The sequence below is a fragment of the Pituophis catenifer genome, unplaced genomic scaffold (assembly GCF_029215685.1).
Source record: "Pituophis catenifer annectens isolate HBS135680 unplaced genomic scaffold, rPitCat1.0.hap2 SCAF_14, whole genome shotgun sequence".
NCBI classification, from domain to species: Eukaryota; Metazoa; Chordata; class Lepidosauria; order Squamata; family Colubridae; genus Pituophis; species Pituophis catenifer.
Window position 1 is genome coordinate 16,991,972 of NW_027256894.1, and position 20,917 is coordinate 17,012,888.

General features: G+C 43.6%; 1 protein-coding gene across 5 annotated transcripts in view; it reads right to left on the reverse strand.

Moving 5' to 3' along the window:
* Positions 1-1,117: 1,117 nt before the first annotated feature.
* SEMA6D (semaphorin 6D) overlaps positions 1,118-20,917 on the reverse strand; it is an 80,259-nt gene continuing 60,459 nt past the window's right edge. Inside the window, exons 13-19 of one of the 5 annotated variants that reach the window (XM_070953857.1) lie at positions 20,407-20,580; positions 18,260-18,400; positions 18,095-18,172; positions 13,957-14,018; positions 13,510-13,566; positions 10,858-11,025; positions 1,118-6,164 (exon numbers count right to left, since the gene is read on the reverse strand). In XM_070953857.1, coding sequence (XP_070809958.1) covers positions 4,858-6,164; positions 10,858-11,025; positions 13,510-13,566; positions 13,957-14,018; positions 18,095-18,172; positions 18,260-18,400; positions 20,407-20,580 — 1,987 coding nt within the window. In that variant the 3' untranslated portion in view covers positions 1,118-4,857. Of the gene's footprint in view, positions 6,165-8,437; positions 8,574-10,857; positions 11,026-13,509; positions 13,567-13,956; positions 14,049-18,094; positions 18,173-18,259; positions 18,401-20,406; positions 20,581-20,917 lie in introns of those variants that run through there. The other 4 variants (XM_070953856.1, XM_070953860.1, XM_070953859.1 and 1 more) reach the window with 4 other exon arrangements.

The following is a 20,917-nucleotide window of genomic DNA, read 5'->3' on the forward strand; positions in this document are numbered from 1 at the left end:
TGTCACTTGTGTGGCCCAGTTCCAAACAGGCCGTGGCCCAGTACCAGGCCAAAGTCCAGGGGTTGGGGGATGCCTGATCTAGATGACATCATTAGTGCTAGGGTTAGGGTTCAACTAGCACGGATGACATTACCTAGATTGGTATTGAAACGTCTGCAAGACAAGCACCAAACTCAGAGAGCAACAAGGTCCCCATAAAATGGATTTAAAAAAACAAAACAAAACATGAAGTTCTCCACTACCCACAATTACTCACAGCAGCAGATGGCTTAAGCTCCTGGAGATCACCTGCAGGATTGTGGGAATGATGGCACATGGATATCCAGATTCCATTGCCCATGTTCCACCAAGAGTGGCTTTGTTGTGGGCTGTCAGCCTCCGGCTCCTCCCGCAGCCGAATCAGAGGAGGAGGAGGTGGCATGGGAGTCAAGGTCAGCATCAAGGCAACCTGAGAGCTCCGAGGGGGAAGAGGGAATGGAACTGTCAGAGACAGATATGGAGGCGGAGCCTGGGCCGTCTGTCAGCCCTCAGATGGAGAGTCAATAGCCTCCAGGTCTGGAGGTGGCTGATGAGGGAGAGGAGGAACAGCTGGGTCCAGTGCCTGACACACAGATGCATAGAAGGAGAGGAGAGCAGTGGAAATCTATGGGCTGGTCCTTGGGATGGAAGAGCCACCGCTGCTAGTGAAGCTGCACCCTAGCTCTGGTGGATAAAAGGCAGGACGCGGAGATGAATAGATGTGGCAGACAACTATTCATCTCCCTGCCGGAAGGACTTGTTAGCCTGCGGTGAGAGAGAAACTTTTTGCAGGGGCTGCTGGCAAATCCCTAAATAAAGGGATTATTGCTTCAACTACTAGGGTTTGTCGTGTTTGGGGAACTGGGTCATAACAGGCTCTTGATGGATGGTGTCCACTATTTCCATCTGTGCAATCAAGTGAGATGTGAGATGCGTGCTCCTTTTGAAGAGTTTATTTTCATCTTTACATGCGGTGTTAAAAACCCAAAGGACGTCTTTTATTTACACATCCACAGTACAAGTTTTACAAGATATCTCTATACATGTTAACGTACTTTATAGCTTGTATAGAGCAGTTTTTCTTTCCTTTTTCTCTCTCTCTCTCTCTCTCTCTCTCCGGATTACTGTTTCTTTTCTTTTTTCTTTTTAATCTGTACCATTTAAAAAAGATACAATCTGCATTTACCTTTGCACAAATGGATAAAGCATGTGTTTATTTTGTAAGGAGGGAAAAAAAAAAACCAACACAAATTATAAATTAACAGAATAAAGACTATGTCGAATGTTAGAGGTTTTTTTTTTTTCTTTTTTCAACAGAAATACTGAGATGACTCACGTTACCCACAAACGAGGCAGCACAAAGTTACAGAAAAGTTATTCGGGTTCACATAACATTTATGTTTCAGTTTTACACAAGTATGTATTACTCATTAATGATTGTAAAGTGACGTCCATTACATTTTTGTGGTTTGATTTCTTTTCTTTCTTTCTTTCTTTCTTTCTTTTTTTTTAAAAAAATTAAAAGGTATTAGTTGCAAGACCGGAGATATTTTATTATTTATTTATTTTTTTTTAGAAAAATTACTTGTGGCATTTTGGGAGACAAGTAATGCTTGACCTACAGACTGGAAAAAGAGTTTAATTGTCTATATGAAAGAACAATCGATTTGAAAACTTTCTTTTTTTTTACTTATGACAGATGTTTTTTTGTATTTGACCTGTAAACTTAAAAGAGATTGGTTACGGAGACTTCAGCAACCAAATGGTGGAACATCCAACATAAATCAAGATCCTCATCTGAGTTGACAATCAGCAATAAGCACACACTTTAGCCTGTGCAACTTTGGGTGGCTTGTAAAGGTAAAGGTTCCCCTCGCACATATGTGTTAGTCGTTCCTGACTCTAGAGGGCGGTGCTCATCTCGTTTCAAAGCCAAAGAGCCAGCGCTGTCCGAAGACGTCTCCGTGGTCATGTGGCCGGCATGACTCAATGCCAAAGGGGCATGGAACATTGTTACCTTCCCACCAAAGGCGGTCCCTATTTTTCTACTTGCATTTTTTACCTGCTTTCGAACTGCTAGGTTGGCAGAAGCTGGGACAAGTAACGGGAGCTCATCCCGTTAAGCGGCACTAGGGATTTGAACCGCTGAACTGCCAACCTTTCCATCGACAAGCTCAGCCACTGAGCCACCGCTTGTATTATCTGACAAATCTTATATGATTTCCCATTGTTGCAGTTTGATTCTTAAGCAATTCAGGATTGGATTTTTAGCACAGTGAGGTTTCTTGGTTTATAGATTACTTTTTTCATGGATAATGAACGGTTCTGCAGAAAATATTAATCCCTTCCTTCTCTGCTTTTTTTCTTTCATGTTTTTGGACACTGCAGAGAGAACTTAAAAGCACTCGGGGGTTTACGATGTACTATTACAGAGAACACTTGACAGGATTTTTTTTTTAGTAATGAGCGATTTAGGAAAAAAAAATCATTCTTGTGAATAAGGCACAAAATGCACAGATCTGAGTAAAGTCACACACAGAATATTTACAATAGTGTTGTGGTCGGCATGGCTTCAAAGAAACCACAAGCTAAATGATGGGCTGTGCTTCTGCTGAATTTTGATGGATGGATCCTGCTAAGACATTGGGGGGAATGGCTATATTATGGGGATAATGTCACACTTATCCTCCCTCACTTAGGAAATTGGGTATGTTCACATAACATCCAAAGCCAACACCTGTTACAACAGTGAGAACATTGCTTGAACCTTCTGGTTCTTACCACAAGTGTTGGAAGGGTACGGTTTCAAAACTTGGGAGAAAACCACAAAGCTTCATACAGAAGTAGACAACTAGATGTTACTAACTACAACTTCTAGTACATCATTCACTGTTGGCATGCTTCCTACAGACGTTGGGACTTGTAGTTTAGCAATATCTGGAAAGCTACCAACTGCTTTTCGCAGCTTCAAGAGACTCTCCCTCAACCTTGTGTCTTCAAGATGTGTGGTACTCACAACTCCCAGCATTCCAAGTCAAATCCAAGTTGGACTATTGAGACTTGCAGTCCCAACTTATCTGGAGGACCAGAGTAGGGAATGTCGGCTTAGTGTTGTAGGAACATACTCAATAATTTCAACAGAGCTCTTTAACAGTGAGAAGAATCTCCTTACAGTGATGTAAGCGGTGGTCAGAGAAGCTCAATGGCAAACATACCTTCTTGCCTCACGTTAGGCTTGACATGTTGGACTCATAAAAGACAATAATGGGGTTTTTCTCCTTGACTTCCCATGAGCTTAAGACAGATGGTGGAAGGACACTGCAGGAAGCTATGGAGCAACTCTTTGCATTTGAAAAAAACAGAAATCTGGGGTATTTTCCTGCATGCGAATGTCCTCTTTTTCCTTCATGAAGATGTGTTTGAAATTTGGGGGAAATTAAGAATCTCTACACTGGATGGCTTCAGCCCTTGATGTTTTGAAGGACAGTAAATTAAACCGTGGCTGGATCAACGGGAAACCCATTAAAACAACATTTGGAAATTAGAGATCTAGCTTTAGAGCAGCCTGGCTTTGGGTATCTATGTTTGGCTTGTTTCACATTGTACCTTAATTATGTCATAGGCCACAATCAAGACAGGTAGTCCTCAACTTGTAACAGTTCGTTTTAGTGACCGTTTGAAGTTATAATGGCACTGAAAAAAAGTGACTTATGACTGTTTTTCACACTTAGAACTGTTGTAGCATTGATCATGTGATCAAAATTCGGACACTTGCCAACTGGCATGTATCTATGACGGTTGCAGTGTCCTGGGATCGGGTGACCTTCTGACCAGCAAAATCAACGGGAAAGCCATTGAATGGTTACTAACTTAACAATTGCAGTGATTCGCTTAACAGTGGAAGGGGCCAGAAAAAGGGGGCAAAACTCACTCAACAAATGTCTCGCTTAGCGACAGAAATTTTGGGCTCCATGGCGGTCGTAAGTCGAGGACTACCTGTATCGCCCAAGCCCGCTGCACGACATCTTTGCAGTGCATCTTTGCAAGGCAAGAGTACCAGAGTCGAAGCCACTGGCAAGTCCTCGTTCTGTCACAAATGTAAACATGTCTGTCCAGACAACACAATGGAATTGAGCACCTCCCTAAGGATTCTAGGCTTCCTTGCACCCTTGCATGCAACCCCTTCTCACCCCCTTTCTCCCCTTTGATCATTAAAACAAACTGCCATCCTTTGGAGACAGAAATAAAAATGCTACTGTCGGACCAAGAGGCTGAAGTTCAGCTCGTTGCTTCCTTAACCAACAGACGTATCTCGAGACATTATTTTTTGTTCTTTTTTTTCCGGATATTTGTGCAAGAGGCAAGGCAAATGCATACATAGTTTAAAACGTTCACATTTTGTGGGAAGACTACACAGTATGGCAGTCTAAAACAACCCCCCCCGTTTTTTAATTTTTACTTTTAATTATTATTAATTTCAAGTATTTGTTGTTGTTGTTGTTGTTCGCGGATCTGCTTCCTCCCTAAAGTACTCTAAAGTAGCTCTTTTGAAGTGGCCACGGAGTCCCGTCCTTTTTTTGTGTGTGTGTGCTACGTCTCTCCTCCACTCCCAACACAAGAGATGCAGTGGCCAGCCCTTCCTCTCTCTTTAATGCATGGGGCAAGCAGAGTCTTGCTGCGGGCCAGATAAAACCAGCCGGTGGAGCCCAAAGAGCCTGTTTGCCCCCCAAATTCGGTTCCCCCCCCAATGCCCTCCATGACAAGCGAGTCAGAGTCTTTCTTTCCATCTGTTGTGCACCATCGCCCCCCAAGGTCTGGATGGATTGATTAGGCAAAGTTTTAATAACTGTATTTGTTCAGTGGTCTGACTGAAGGCGTCTGTGGGGCAAAAGAAGGTTTGGGTGGCACATCTGGCTTAAGAGAGGGCATCCTCTTTATCCCTGTCCGAGGAAGCGTCCCGTTGCTCGTGTAACTGCTTTGCCTAGACAAGGAAGGCTGTAGGTGGACGCTGACCGGTGTCCCTTGGATGTAGTCCATCTTTGAGCCTCCGGTCGGAGTCATATATCCTCCCCGGTTAACGCTAGGCTGCCTGGAGAGCAGCATCCCGTTAGGGGAGTTTAAGTTTTTAGGAAGAGCTGATATAGAATGCCTCTGGGAAGAATTCTTGTGGTAGCCCCTTTGCCTTTCCAAAGAGGTCATTGGTGCTGCCGGCGCATTGGGGACGTCGACCCGTTTCGTCGGGCTATTTCGTGGCAGGGTGGAAGGAGGAGAGTACAAAGATGCTTCCCGGTTAGGGACTTTGGGGGGGACCTCCGTGACGTTGCCCATGGAATCCAACATTAAAGTCTGGTGAGTCACCTGAAGGTCAGCCATGATGGCTTTGGAGTTGCTGGGGGCTTCGTTTAAATGTTTCAGGAAGTCATTCAAGGTATTTCTGGAATCCACAGATCGCCTGTGATCTCTTTTGCCCGAGGACTTAGTCAGTGGGTGGTCCACATTGGGCATCTTTTTGTCCGCTTTGTGCGCGTTAGAATTGGAGAAGGACATGTTGTAATCGTGGGTGGCATTGGGAAGGACAATAGCGCTGGGGATGTGTCCGTGGCTTAAAGGAGAATGGGGTGGAGGACTGGAGGGGAAAAACTGAGGACTCTTCAAGGGGGCTTCTTTCCTTGAAGAGCTGAGGTTGTTCTGGGCCTTCTCCATCTGGCTCTTCATCCCTTGTAAGGTCTTTTGCTGAAGCACAGGAGTCGATTCCGGGGTCGGAAGAGCTGCCAGTTCTGGTGGTTGGGCTCTGTGGTCCACCATCAACATGGACTTCGTGTCCGCCGTCTGGGGCAGCTCTTTGCGACTCGTCAGCAAGTTGGAGTAAAGTTTGGGCGAATCAATGTTCTGCTGATACTCCTTCACTGGGCTATCAAAGAGGCCATTCAGCTTGGCAAAACTCCCGCTGGAATCTGTGCAGGATTGAGCCGACTCTGCGTCTTTGTGAATCTTCCTGGATTTTCTCACAAAAACGTCTCGGTAACAGTAAACAGCCACGCCGGCAATAAACGCTCCCAGAAGGAAAGCCGCAAAGACACAGGTAATCAGGACATTCATGTGCACCATTTGGTTGGAATCGCCCGACTGGACTTCCCACCTCACACCTATGACAAGCACACACACACATACATGATGGACAGGTTAGAGGGTACTTTGGATGATCAAATCACGAGACAAAAGGTTGTTATTTCGAGTTGCATCCTAAGGGCACCTAACCAAAACTTGGTGTCTTGAACATAATAGCAGCAGGAAGGAATTATATCACTCTTGACAAGGAAGTGATCCAAAGGGAGCACCCCAAGTGCGTTCCAATGGCCTATTTGTGTTATAAAACACCTGTGGGAATCCTTACTGCTTAACATCTCTCTTTTCTTTCTCAGTCCAGTCATCCCAGGTCCCGATTAAACAAGAACTGGACAGGATCTAGCACAGCTTCCCTGTCTTCGTGTTTATGGTTGAATGAACTGCAATGAATGGATTTTGAGAGGACTTGATATTCCTGAAACATTGTCCAAGATATGAAGCGGCCCTTATAAGTGCCAAATAAAACATGTTTAAACTAATCTTTAGAAGTCAAATCATGATTATTCTTAGATTTATTATACTCTTGGGTTTGTGGTGGATTTTTCCTGGGGTGGAGTTGCACATAGATGTTGCAACGATATATTGTACAGCCTATGAAAGAGTTGAGTGTGTGCAATGAATAGCAGAGTGCAACTGCGCTTATGGTTTGTAAGAACGACCCTATTGTTCCTACCCCCTCTTGGTCAGCCTTCTAAATTTTGATGTTCCTGATCTTTCAGTGAGGTCATGACCTTTGCACATTTGGCCTACTTTGGTGTCTCCACTTCTTCAGGAGTCCTGCACTAACAGTTGGGCCGTGAGATCAGCCAAAGGGCATGATATATATATAGTGGTGGCATAGATCGGCATTTCATTCCAAGGGCAATGTGGCCATTCAACATTCTTTCTGAGCTGCTTCTTCTTCTTCTTAGATGGTGTGCAAAAACTGACTGTGGACATGACCCAATACATGTCCAAAGAAAGGGAAGTCAATAGACTAGGGGTGGGGTCCTGGGGGTTCAGGCAATCCTCTAGCCAAGGATTGCCAGGGTTCAGCGAACCCACAAATGCCACCCCTGGCTGGCCATGCCCACCCCTCCCCTCCCAGGAGTCTCCACGCGGCCCGTTCATCATTCCAGGTAAGTGCAGGGGCTGCAGAGAGGATCTGGGAGGGCAAAAAACAGGCCTACCAGAGAGTCCAGAAATGGGCCTGTTTCCGGCCCTCCGGAGGGCCTCCAGACCCCTGGGAAAGCAGTTTTCGCCCTCCTGGAGGCTCGAGGAAAGCTTCCAGGCCTGGGGAGGCTGAAAAATGCCCCCACCCACATGGTGCAGGCGGTTGACTAGGCCATGCCCACCATGGCCATGCCCAGCAGTGGGGCAGCGAACCCATTGCTAAAGAATCTGAAGCCCACCCCTGCAATAGGCTGAGTTACTCTTTACTGAGTAATACTTGCACTAAGAAGTATTTCTGCTCTTTGACTGCTTTGGTCTGGATTTCATATCCATTATAGGCACTTCTCTGAAGCTAAGGAGATGAGAACTAACTCTTACCTAGTTATAAACACCCAACAGGAGCAAGCTAATATCCTTACATCCTTACTGTGAAGGACATTAAACCAGCAGCAGCTGTTTCCCATCCTTTTTTCCTTTCTGGTGGCTGGTTTTCTCTGCTCTTAGTCCTCTAACTAAAGGAGCACGATGGCTTAAGTGGTTGGAACACTGGGCAGGAGGTTAGCTAGGCAGTGTTCGAGACCCGAGAGCTGCTATGGGGCGGGCTCGAGCTCTCATCCTTCACTCCAGCTCATGCTGGGGACGTGAAAGGAACTTCTAACTGGGCATCCCCAGGGCAACGGTGAGGTCACCAGCTAATCCTTTCAACCCAGAAGTGCCTTAGGGCTTCTGATATGAGTGCAACAATGTCCTCTGACTTCCTGTTGTGAAGGTGCATCAACGATGGCTCCCGTTCTTAGTTGGCAGGAGCACGGAGCAAAAATTGAAGGCTGAAGTGAAGATCTTCTTCCACAACTACCTATAGAATGTCTCAGAAGTAGACTTGGACAAGCATAGAGAGACTTTGCTCTGCTTTGGGGTACAAGATGTGACTTCTATCTTGGGGTTGATCAACTTGGAGAACTTGCCAAATGCGATATATTCTGCCAATCTATTCTCCTTCTGTCCCCAAGTCTCCTTTTTAAGACTCACAAATAGTAGCTTGTATGTTATTAACTTTAACAATTTCTGCTGGAAAATTGAGGTTAGAAGGTGTTACTCTGGCAGACTGCAATTAATAACTCATGGAAGGATTTCTCTCTCAATTCCCTGCCTGACTCATAAATCAGAAATCAAATGCGAGATAGGATTATGCAAATTTTATCATAATTTGTTCATTGCATCAGTAGAACTATGGTTCTCTTACAACTCAATGTTTTGTAACTTTTTCTTAGGTTTTTCTGCAGATTAAAACAAAACAAAAAAGAACGATTTTATAGTTTTATGGTTTATGCTTGAATAAGGAATGCACATTTGGAATCTCATGCTGGTTTAGAGATGATTCATTAATGAAAGATATTAGTTTTTCCCCCCCTAAAATATAGAACGCATCTAATTTAGTCCTGAAGAATAATTAAAATCGCAATTAACACACAATTATCGGAGCTTGCATATTTTTCTGACAGCAGTTTTATTATTTGTTTGTGTTAAGGCAGCCACAGACATCATTCTGGCAAGAAAACGTTAGTTTGGAAGAATGCATCTACTTGTGTTATTCTAACACCAGGCGGAAAACTTAAAATCAAGAGCAACATTATTCTTATTAGTAGTAGTGTTGTTATTATTTGTTAGAAGGCAAGGCTTTTGACGAGAGTTAAATGTGTTCAGGGTTATTGATTTTAATGGCTTTGTGCGGAAGAAGGGGTGAGTTAAGGACAGAGAGGCCAAAGACAAAAAGTGCCACCATATATATCGAGCGCCTGCGATTAAATCCGGATAAAGATTTCAAAGGACACTCAAGCTATAAAACACCTGAAGCAAAGGAATGTCAGAAGGCTTGAAAGGAAACCTGATACGTCCCAGAGACTATCAAAATGCAAACAACGTTCTCATCATTTAAACAAGGAAAAAAAATAGGGACAAGAGCGCGCAAATATGCAGTATCTACTAAGAGGTATGCAAACATAAGGCAGTTCAGGTGAGTGGATAACTGAGACCTGGGTTTAAATATGTGCCTACAGAAGAAACCGACTTAGTGACTTTAGACCTCTGTCCAAATCTTAGAAAAGCGGAACAGATTGAGACGGTGGTCCTGTTTTGCTTTGGTAGCAATCCAGTGGTGTACCATCAAATTTCATGATTTGATGGGTCTGAGAGCCAAGACAGAGAGGTCAAAAGTAATCCTGTGAAGTAATCCCATGACAGAAAGGACATTTGAGGCGAAGCCTGTTCTACTGCTTAACCGTGATTCCAAAATAGCTACCCTCCATTCTAGTAAAAGGTGGGTTGGCTTTTGATCAGAATGTAAGATACTTCATCCAACATTGTTAGGTCAATTGCAGGTCTCTTTGTCTCTCTCCTCTCTTTCTCCTCTCTCTTTCTCTTCTCTCTCTCTCCTCTCTCTCTCTCCTCCTCTTTTCCCTCTCTCTCCTCTCTCTCTTCTCTCTCTCTCTTCTCTCTCTCCTCACTTTCTCTTCTCACTCTCTCTCCTCTCTTCTCTCCTCTCTCTCTCCCTCCCTCCCTCTCCTCTCTCTTCTTACTCTCTCTCCTCTTTCTCCCATCTCTCTTCTCCCCTCTCTTCTCTTCTCTTCTCTTCCCTCTCTCTTTCTCTCTCTCTTTCTGTTCCTCCCTCCCTCCCCCCTCCCTCTCTCTTTCTCAACTTATTTAGAACAGGGATCTCCAAACTTGGCAACGTTTAAGACTTGTGGGCTTCAACTCCTAGAATTTCTCAGCATGGCTGGCTGAGGAATTCTGGAAGTTGAAGTCCACAAGTCTTAAAATTGCCAAGCTTGGAGATTCCTGATTTAGAAGATATATGGCTCTGTTCCTTCAAGCAACAGCATCCTACTTCAAGCTCATGCAGGTGCCTGAAAAGGATGCAACTGTTTTTTTAGGTATCTTATGCTATGCTAACATAAAATCCATAACACTTCTACTGATCTGTTTTAGAAGCACGCATGGTGCAACTAAACAACAATAAACCTTGGAATTTTGACAGATGGGTAGAAATAGAATAATTGAGTTGGAAGAGACTTTGGAAGTCTTCTAGTCCAAATCCCTGCTTAGGCAGGAAACCCTACACCACTTCAGACAAATGGTTATCCAACATCTTCTTAAAAACTTCCAGTGTTGGAGCATTTACAACTCCTGGAGGCAAGTTGTTCCACTGATTAATTGTTCTCACTGTCAGGAAATTTCTCCTTAGTTCTAAGTTGCTTCTCTCCTTGATTAGTTTCCACCCATTGCTTCTTGTCCTACTCTCAGGTGCTTTGGAGAAGAAAGAACAGGCGTTAGCTGACATGAATTATGAAACCCAATTCTTGGTTGGTTCCCTCAGTTCCACATTTCACCTTTTCGGTTCTTGTTTTTGCCACTCTGCCTCTTATGTTGCTCTGTCTGTGAACTACACATACTCTGCATATCCATTGAGTGAGGGAGGTCCAAGCTTATGGACCGAATCTTTGAAAATGGCGGAAAGTATCAGGTTTTCTTTCAACTGCAAAAGATGCCTTGATTCGGCCTTACCCTTTGGATCCCCTGATAAAGGTTCAGAGTAATCAGAAGTGTTTGGGTCATCTTGAGCTACAAATTTCCGAGAGCCAGTCACTTTAGGTTTCCAGGAACCAATCACTTTGGGTGAGATAACAGGGATGCTTCCCACTGTGGTAATGGAAGCTGAGGATAACAGCATGTCTGTGGTGGCAAACAGATTTTTATTAATGTGCGTTACAGTTGTTTTTTCTTGTTTTTTTCCCTTTTTAACACCTTCATAAGAGCCGAGGTGGGGGGAAGGGGTTAGAGTGCAGCACTGCAGGCTACTTGTTCCACCAGGCCAGGCTATCAACATAATAATTTTAAATTGGGGTATTTTAAATTTCTGGGGTTTTAAATTGAGCCGAATCTATTTAATAATTTTAATTTTTAATTGATGTTTGTATTGTGTTTTTAAATAGGCTGTACACAGCCCTGAGTCCTTCGGGAGAAGGGCGGTATAGAAATAAAATTATACTTATATTTACTTCTGCTGACTGCCAGCTGACTGCAATTTGGCAGTTCAAATCTCACCGGCTCAAGGTTGACTCAACCTTCCATCCTTCCGAGGTGGGTAAAATGAGGACCCAGATTGTTAGGGGTCATAGGCTGACTCTGTAAACTGCTTAGAGAGGGCTGTAAAAGCACCAAGAAGCAGTATACAAGTCTAGGTGCTATTGCTGTTGCTCATCCACTGCTGGCTTTACTCAATGGCTGCTAAGTACTATTTAGAGGGAGATGTTTAATGGGAATCTGTACGAGAAACAAGGATAGACAATCAAGCCCGATGCCACTCTTGTGAATTAATCTCCAAATCAGATTAAAAATGAAAGTTCAGTTCAATATAACCGATTGGCCTTATTAAGACCGCTTGAAATGAGATGGACGGATTGTGTCAAGAGGCAAAATCTAATTTATTTATCCATTTGGCTCACTACTGTCAGTTTCGGCTGGCACCTCTAGGTAAGCCTTTTTCCTATCCTGACTGTTTGTCCAAGCAGATGTCAGAGTCTGAATTTCTCCAGGCTCAGGAAAAGCCCGTGTGGGAGTTGCCTCAAAATAGTCCAAGGCTTATAGTCTAAAAAAAACGTGACACCTAAAATCTATGGCATCATGTCCAAGGGAGACGATAAATTCCATTTCCTTAGGGCGTTCATTTGTTGTGGCTCCATGTAAAAAAAAAAAAAACCAGGATAGAAGCTGGATATGGATGCTTATCAAAATGCTAGCTAGCAAGGGATGGTTTTTTATTTTTTTATGCTCTGTGCATTTTTGATCCGATGCACTTCTGCAACAGCTGAAGAGGGGGCTTTCTATGGGTAGAGGATGGGTTGCAGGGATTTGCAAATTTAATTAATTTAGGCATGTTAGAACAGAAATAATTCTCTAATCTAAGATCGTGTAGTGGGAAGTGAGAATAACCTCGCAGCTGAAGCAACAGATAAGAGACATTTGAGCCCAGAGTAGAAATGGAGTAAGAAAGCAACTCAAACTGATCCTCCATCGTTTTACTTAGGATAAAGGCAGGTCAGAGGGAGGCACATTCAGAGTTGCGAGACCGCTACGGTAACCCTATCATAAAAATAGTTTGAATATTCATGACTGAGTTTGACCTGAGTTTGGCCTACCTTGTAGGGCAGTGGTGCCCAACCTTTTGGGTACTAACATGTCATGGGGATTATTTTGGTCACTGAACTCAAGTTAGATACTACAGTGTCGAAACGAGACCGGTTTTGTTAAAATCTGCACAGCTTTCTCATCTTAATAAGTGTTAAAAGTTCAAAGATACGTTTAGAATGGGATGTTTAGGGTGGATGCTTTATATATGTTTTCTGTATGGTTAATTAAATAAATTAACTGAGCTTGTCAATCATTCCAATAGCAGTTCAGGACTAATCCAGAAAAGAATCATTGATTTCTGGGCTGGTGTGAATGCATTCCCAGTGGCTCAAAAGATCCCACCTTCTCCTCTATTCTCTCTACAATTTTTATTCTGAAGAAGAAGAAAACAAACAAACACATGTACAACCTCTGAAGTTATAATGCTAAGTATAATTATCAGCACAAACGCATTCTTATTACTGGAGAAATCAAACGCAATTCAAACAGAGAAATACACATTTTGGAAAATGCGTATTTGAGATATAGGAAAAAATAAAGAAAGGGAGAATCAGGCAGGCATCCATATACTGAATTATGACAAGGGAGGTGGTTAGCATTCAAAAATGTATGACTGGGTGGAAGGTGGGAAGAGTAGGCGAGAAAATCTCATCCATGTCGATCAGATTTGTGGGTGAATAAAAGAAGGACCTCAATTAATAATGAGCTGTTAAACATGCAGCTATATGAGGTGAAAAGTATCGAGTGAGCCAAACCGACTGGCTTTATCTTGTCCATCAGTGGGAATATGATTAAAAGCAGAAAAGCAAAAATATAAATAAAAAAAAGCGAAAGATTGCCAACTGCACCCAAAGGAACGGTAGATAACGAAAAGAGAGAGGGGGGAGGAGGGAAAGAAAGAAAGAAAGAAAGAAAGAAAGAAAGAAAGAAAGAAAGAAAGAAAGAAAGAGCTGAAAATATTCAAACTGAAGGAAAGAAAAGCTTCATTAATTGGGGGAAGGAAAAAAATGATTGGAAAAAACTAACCAGATGTTGGATCGCCAAATATTTTGTAATCTGGTGTAGTTGTAGTAGGCAAAATTTCTAAAAGAATTAAAGGAACACGTAATCAGTGAAAAGTAACCAAAAGGAAAAGCAAAAGATTTTCAAAGCCTGAGCAACGGAAAAATCAGAAAATAAAACACAATTGGCTACCCAAAAGGGAGGGAAAAAACAGGGAGTAAGAAAAATTAAAAAAAGGATTCAATATAATCATCAAGTGGCTGTGGACCTTCACGAACCAGCGTGATGGTTGGGGGGGGGAAAAAAAGAGGGTCGGTCGAAGAAATCCACCACCCAAGATCAAACAACTTTCAATTTAAAGGGAGGGCAAGTGCTCAGTGCCATTAAATAAGGATCTTCCACACCATCATGTGGCTCACAAACCAAACCATGCTGCATTCTCAAGCGGATATCCAAGGTGGAGGAGCTTACCGTGGCAATCCCCCAGGTGGGCAGTGTTGCCGTACTCCACGTCTTGCTCATACCCTCCAATGCTGTGGTTGTATGAAACAAACAAAGATAACCTGCAATTAACAGCATTAGTTGGGGAAACCAAAGAGGACTGCATCATCATCATCATCATCATCATCATCATCATCATCATCATCATTGAAACAAAGGCAAGAACTGCAACACGATATGTATGTATGCGTCTAGACAGATCGATACAGATAATTCTCAGTTGACAAAGTTGGCCGTTCGAAGTGGGAAAAGGCCCTGAAAAAGGTGACTCGTGACCATTTTTCATACTTACGACCGTACTAGCCACACAGTTTATGGATCGTGATTTTAGTATAGTCAAACCATGTATAATTGACAGACTAGATTTTATCATGGATTTTATCTGTTACTAGCTGGATGCCCATGCTTCGCTACAAAACTATGTGCTCGGGCTTGATAAATTGACACTTGCAGCCTGAAACGTAATGTAGAAGGTGTAACTCCATAGCATCAGAGTGTGTTAATATAAGGAAACTGGCAGTTGGGACAGAGTGGGAGTGGGAGTAGAATGTCCCAGCCCGCAGTATCCATTGGTATTCATCTGCCTAGCATCCTGTCAGTGTGTGAGAGAGTTGAGGGGTGTTTGGAAACTCAAACAGTATTTGCTGTGTGAGCAAGGAGGAGACAGGAAGGAGGCTGGGTGTGGCTTAGCTCAACTGTTCTGTAGTAAAGCTGCTTGCTGCTGTGAAAGTAAAACTGAAAGTGAAACTCCTCTCCTCTGCTTGTGTTTTGCATTTGGAACAGATTTCTTTTGAGGTGGGGAGGGGGAGTAGAACTCCTTAGCATCAGAGCATGTTAATAATAATATAGGAAATACTAATGCTCTGATGGTCATTTCGAAAAATCCTTTCATATATATATATGTTTTTCTTCTAGCCAGGTTTTCCCTACGTAGCCAAGGTTTTTTTGTAGCTCCAGCTCAGTAGAATCTCATCTACTCGGTTCTGGGCTTTTTTCTTTTCTAACACCTAGCAAGCTCTCACTGCTATATATATATATATATATATATATTATTTGATTCTAGAATTTTTAATTGTATATTTATTGAGTGTTTTTCTTTGTTCTGGTCTCTGGTCTATGACTGTAATAAAATCTGTTCTGTTCTGACCATAGTAGCCTCCTCATAGTCATGTGATCAAAGACCCTTGGCAACTCACTCATACATATGATGGTTAGGGTTAAGGTTACCCATGCTGTATCATGGGGTCATGGGGTCGCCCTTTAGTTACCTTCTGCCAAGCCAAGTCAACAAGGAAGCTACTTAGTTAGTGTTACTAACTTAACAACTGAAATGACTCACTTAAAAACGGTGGCAAGAAAGGTCGTAAAATGATGCAAAATTCACTTAACAACTGTCTCAGCAACAGAAATTTTGGGCTCAATTGCAGCCATAAGTCGAGAACGTACTTATTTATTTATTTATTTATTTATTTATTTATTTATTTATTTATTTATTGTTTATGAATGGGGGTGGGAATCAGTGGTGGGTTGCCCCCGGTTCGGACTGCAAGCGCAGTCCCGTTGCGAACCGGTAGTAAAGGTAAGTAGAACCCATCCCTGGGGTGGGCACTGGACTCAAGAAAGAATGTGTTAGATAAATAATGAAGAGGAGGCCTCATTTCTATTAACATATCAATAATCTAATGGTTTAGTAGGTAGAGTTGTTGGATCAAGATCAGGGGTGGGTTCTAAATTTTTTTACTACCGGTTCTTTGGGTGTGGCTTATTTTGTGGGTGTGGCTTGGAGGTCATGTGACTAGGTGGGCGTGGCTAGCTGGTCAGAGTCATTTCTGGAAGGTCCTCGCACTTACGACCAGTCCTCGCACTTATGACCCGACTCATTTGTTTGCTTTTAACACTGATCAGCTGCAGGACGGCTCTTTGAAGCCCCGCGACAAGAGTTTAAACAGTATTTTTTCCCCTCTAGTCATCAGCTGGGACTCAGGAGGCAGCAATAGATTGGGGGTGGGACCAAATAAAAGGTAAGAATAACGTGGGTGGGTGGGGGGATGGGAGGGCCGGGGGGGGAGAGAACCGGTTCGGTGACGTCATATCGTCACCGCTACCGGCTCGGCCGAACCGGACTGAACCAGGAGGAACCCACCACTGATCAAGATCCATACTGTGTTGAGTGATCTTCTTGACTATGATCCATGCAAAGATGACTGGTTGCCTCCTATGTTTCCTAAGATGCGTACTGACACACAGTTCACAGCTAATGAATGCAGGCCAACTTTAGCAGGCCTTTGGTGTTAGCTCACAGTTGCTCTTCCTATTTTCTCGCCCTTGCCCTAAGGATTTTCTCATTAAACCATGACCCAAATTACCAACAATTAAACTATTGAACAGAGTGTCTGACCTATGAGATATTTCCTGACAAAGCAGCACCACAAAACATCTTTCTGTTCAACCACCACGGGAAGACATGGAGAACTTCCAGTCTGGAGAAGAGAAGCCCTCCTCCCATCCATCATCATTTACTGTGCCACAATTATGGGAGGGAAAATGATGGAGAGGAGGGCAGGGAAAGGGCAGGAAGGGAGGCCCGGTTTTTTGGACAACCAAGCGGTCTTAAATGACAAGTCTGTTCTGAAGCAAATGTGAATTCAGATTGTTATTCACATTTCCTAGATTTAAATTTCCAAAAGGTCTCTCCTCACTGTGGGTAACTGGATATTGGAGCCCCTAAATGTTGGAATTGTTCCCAAAAAAACCCTGATTTTCAGCTCACATACAAACTGCAGTTACCGTATTTTTTAGAGTATAAGACGCACTTTCCCCCCCAAAAAAGAGGGTGAAAATCTGGGTGTGTCTTATACTCCGAATGTAGCCCCATCCAGCTTCTCAAATGGAGGTTTCAGAGGCTGAAAAAAGCATCAGAAAAGAAGCTTCAGAAAAAAAAGCCCCCAAACAGACCTACAGAAAAGAAGCCCCCAAACAGAGCTTCAGAGGCTTTTTTTCTGAAGCTCTGTTTCGGAGGCTTTCAGAGGCAAGAAAAAAAGTTTTTTCTGAAACAGAGTTTCAGAAGTTTCAGAGGCAGAAAAAAAAGCAAAAAAAAAGCAAGGCACAGAGCTCACACCTGGGAACAGCTGATTGGGGGTATTCCAGGAGGCTGATCCACCTGCCAATCAGCTTTTTTCTTATTTTCCTCCATAAAAACTAAGGTGCGTCTTATACTCCGGTGCGTCTTATACCCCGAAAAATACGGTAATCTAACCCTGTGTTGCAATCATTGTTTTCATGAAAACTTGAATTAAAAAAAACATAAACATTACATAAAAAATGAACAGCATCCTGGAGTCTTAAAAAGGAACAAACAGCAACAAGAATAGCCTTAAATTAGGGAAGAAGAGAGTATAATCAGGCATGAATGGAGCCTGCCACAGTTCCCATGGAAAGAAATCTGTGCCAAGGATGGTTTCTGTGCCACCGCTTGGGTCTTAATTAAAGATGATCCAGTGTGATTGAAGATAACTTTTTAAAGGAGCCTGTAGTACAGTGGACTAAAGCACTGTTATTAACATCTGCTGCTTGCAATTACTGCAAGTTCAAATCTCACCAGGCTCAAGGTTGACTCAGCCTTCCATCCTTTCAAAGGTAGGTGAAATGAGGACTCAGATTGTGGGGGCAATAAGCTGACTTTGTATAAATATACAAAAGTATGAAGGCTATTGCTTAATGCATTGTAAGCCACCCTGAGTCTCCGGAGAAGGGGGGCATATAAATTAAAGAAAAAAAAAGTATTTTATGGGGCAGAATGTCATTTGATAATGGGGAGTGGTGTGGTGGCCTAGTGGTGAAAATACTCGCCTTCCATTTGGAAGGCTGAGAGTTCAATCCTAGGTAGCAGCAGATGTTTCTCTCCTAGGGCACAAAGAAAAAGTATCTGCTGTGAACTCCCCATAGGCGTCAGGAAGGGCATCCGGCTAGTAAACTCTCAGCTCCATCTAACTGCCCTGACTCTACCCCAAATTAGGGGATTACAGAGTTGTAACAGGGAGTTTAGTGTCATTTTGATAACCTTTTGTGCGGCGACGTAAAAACTCAAAAATAAAATTGCTCTACTTACAACATGCTTGCTCTCACTCTCCCGCAGGATCCGTGGGCCAACCAGCCACAGTAAGGGTCCCGAGAAGCAATGCAAGTCCTACAGCAACACCAAGTAAGATATTACTCATCCATTGTCTTGGAGGATTGGCAGAACCAATAGTATGAGGTTGTAGAGATGCCTTACTTTTTACATGATCCATGACGCTCACAACGGCTGAGGGGAATTCTAATGATGCAGCTGGAGAACGCAATGAACAACACATGGTGCTCTTTGTCCAATTGCAGAGAGACAACTTTTTTGTCCTCTTCACCATCCCCATTACATCTGTGGGACACAGAAATTTTAAGATCTTCACTTTTTTGGGTATCCAGTTGTTGATGCTTATCATCTCAAGCCTACACAGATCTTGGTTCCTTTGTCTTTCAATTACTTTGTTAAAATCACTTCTCCCACATGGGTTTTGAGGACCACAGTGTTGTGGCCCGCCAACGGAGCTGGCAGCTGATTCAGACAGTGAAGAGGTTGGGTAGGAACATGGGCCAGTCCTGAAGTCTGGGGAAGGCTCTGATGAGGGCTCTGCGTCGGAGGCAGAGATGGGGCCAGGGCCGTCTGACAGTTGTCAGCTGCCTTCGGAGTTTGACATTAGTGGGGCAGAAGAACAGCTGGAGCCTGTTCCCAGTGTGCGCATGCGCAGAGCCACCAGGAGAAGGGAACAGCTAAGGAACAAGGGTCAACTCAGGAGTAAAGGCACAGGTGGATGATGAATGGCCCCTCTCAGAGGGAATAAAAGAGGAGTGACGAAAGGGGAGTGGAGGTTGCAGGAGACAATTAGTTCGCTTAATTGGTTTGTGACTCTCCGAGACTCTTTGCCAAGCATTGACGATATCGGCCTGGCAGCTTTCCAAGCCAGACAAGGTTTGTGACTGTAAATTCTCCCTTGAAAGACTTTGCTGGATGTGAATGAGAAGAATTCACAGTAACTTAATAAAAAGGGGTTTTTGTCAGGACAAGGAGTCTGCTTCATGCTCTTGGGAAGCCTAGGTCAGAACACAGTTAGCCGAAAGAAGACATATGGAAGTCTTCTGCAACTTTGTACCCTCTAGCCCAGGGGTCTGCAACCTTAAACACTCAAAGAGCCATTTGGACCCATTTCCCACAGAAAAGAAAACACCGGGAGCCACAAAACCTGAGTGGGTGTGGCCAACTTGACGTCACTCATTCCCACCCAGTCACATGACAGCCCCCAGTCACGCCTACCCAGATTTTGTGGCTCCCAGTGTTTTCTGTGGGAAACATATCTTTCTGTGTGTGTCTCTTTCTCTGTCTCTGTCTCTGTCTCTGTCTCTGTCTCTGTCTCTGTCTCTGTCTCTGTCTCTGTCTCTGTCTCTGTCTCTCTGTCTCTCTGTCTCTCTGTCTCTCTGTCTCTCTCTCTGTCTGTCTGTCTCTCCTCTTTCCTAGGCTAGGCGAGGAGTGACTGGATGTGGAGGGCGAGGGGTGAGGACAGCCAGTGGTGGGTTCAGTCAATAGGGAGCCACAGCAGGGGGACGAAAGAGCTGCATGTGGCTCCGGAGCCGTGGGTTGCTGACCCCCGCTCTAGCCCAAAGGACAATGATATGTTGGGCAAGTCTGACATAGTCAGAGAAACCAAGTAGAATTCCAGGATTAAAGTGATGGATGAACTCTTCTACAACTCTTTTCTTCAAGTTGCCTGGGTGGTAGAAGAGGAGATGCTGAAGGGACAAAACAAGCACAGACCAAACTAAGACAAACCAGTAACTCCCCACCCTTTGACAAAACCACAACCACTAAAATGCGTTCTTCAAGAGAGCAATTTCCATTAGATAGACTTCTAGACAAGGCCAATTATTGTTATGTTATGAAAAAGAGAAGACTTGGTGAAACCTCCAGAATTTCATTAGCAATTATCGTCTTGATCATTATTAATGACTTCATCGGCTTTTCTATATCAGCCTTTCCTCTGATTATTTTTACCAGAGGATAACAAGAGGATGTTGATATACTTGCACAGTTCTGGAGTATCGGCAATATACTGGGGCATGTCCATGCATACGTACATGAAAACAAAACGTGCTCACCTCAACGCAAACATGGCCCAACTGTTTTTTTAAATTATGCAAACCCACATTTCTTTAAAGACCGGGCTTCACTAAGACAGGATGAGATGACAGAGGGAGTGAAATGTCACTGAAGTGAGAGGAAGGAAGGAAGGAAGGAAGCTCTTTTCAATCAAGTGGCTAACAGCAAAAGGGATTCGAACAAGATGGAAGCCGTCAAATCTTTCGCAGCCGTTCTCATAAAATAAGACCTACTTGGCATGATTGAAAGCATCAATCTCTTCCAGTAAGATGCTGTCGTTCAGTGAAAAAGCTTTGGTCTTCGCCAGGATCTTAAGTACCATTCCAGCTTCAGAGCCCACAAAGATGACTGTGTAGTTTTGATACGGGCCAGCTGAATGATCCACAGCTATTGCGGTCAACCGATACCTGTTGAGATCAAGACATCGCATAAGTTATAATTGCTCTCTCCACCTTCACCTCCTGTTTTGCTTCGCAGGGACGATGGGATTTTCACAGAGAGCTTTATGATGATGATGAGGAGTAGATCGGGCTGGTATTCACTAACTTTCCCTACCGGTTCGCAAATGTGCCCATTCACACATGCTCCCGGGCTTCCACCCATCCATGTGCTTTGCTGGTGTGTGCGCCTTCTGTGCGTATGGCTGGCCTCAAAAACATGCCTAAATAGAATGTCATAGAGCCAGGGCGGACCACCTGTGATTTCCGCTACCGGTTTGGGTGGACCAAACCGGTAGCGGAAGAT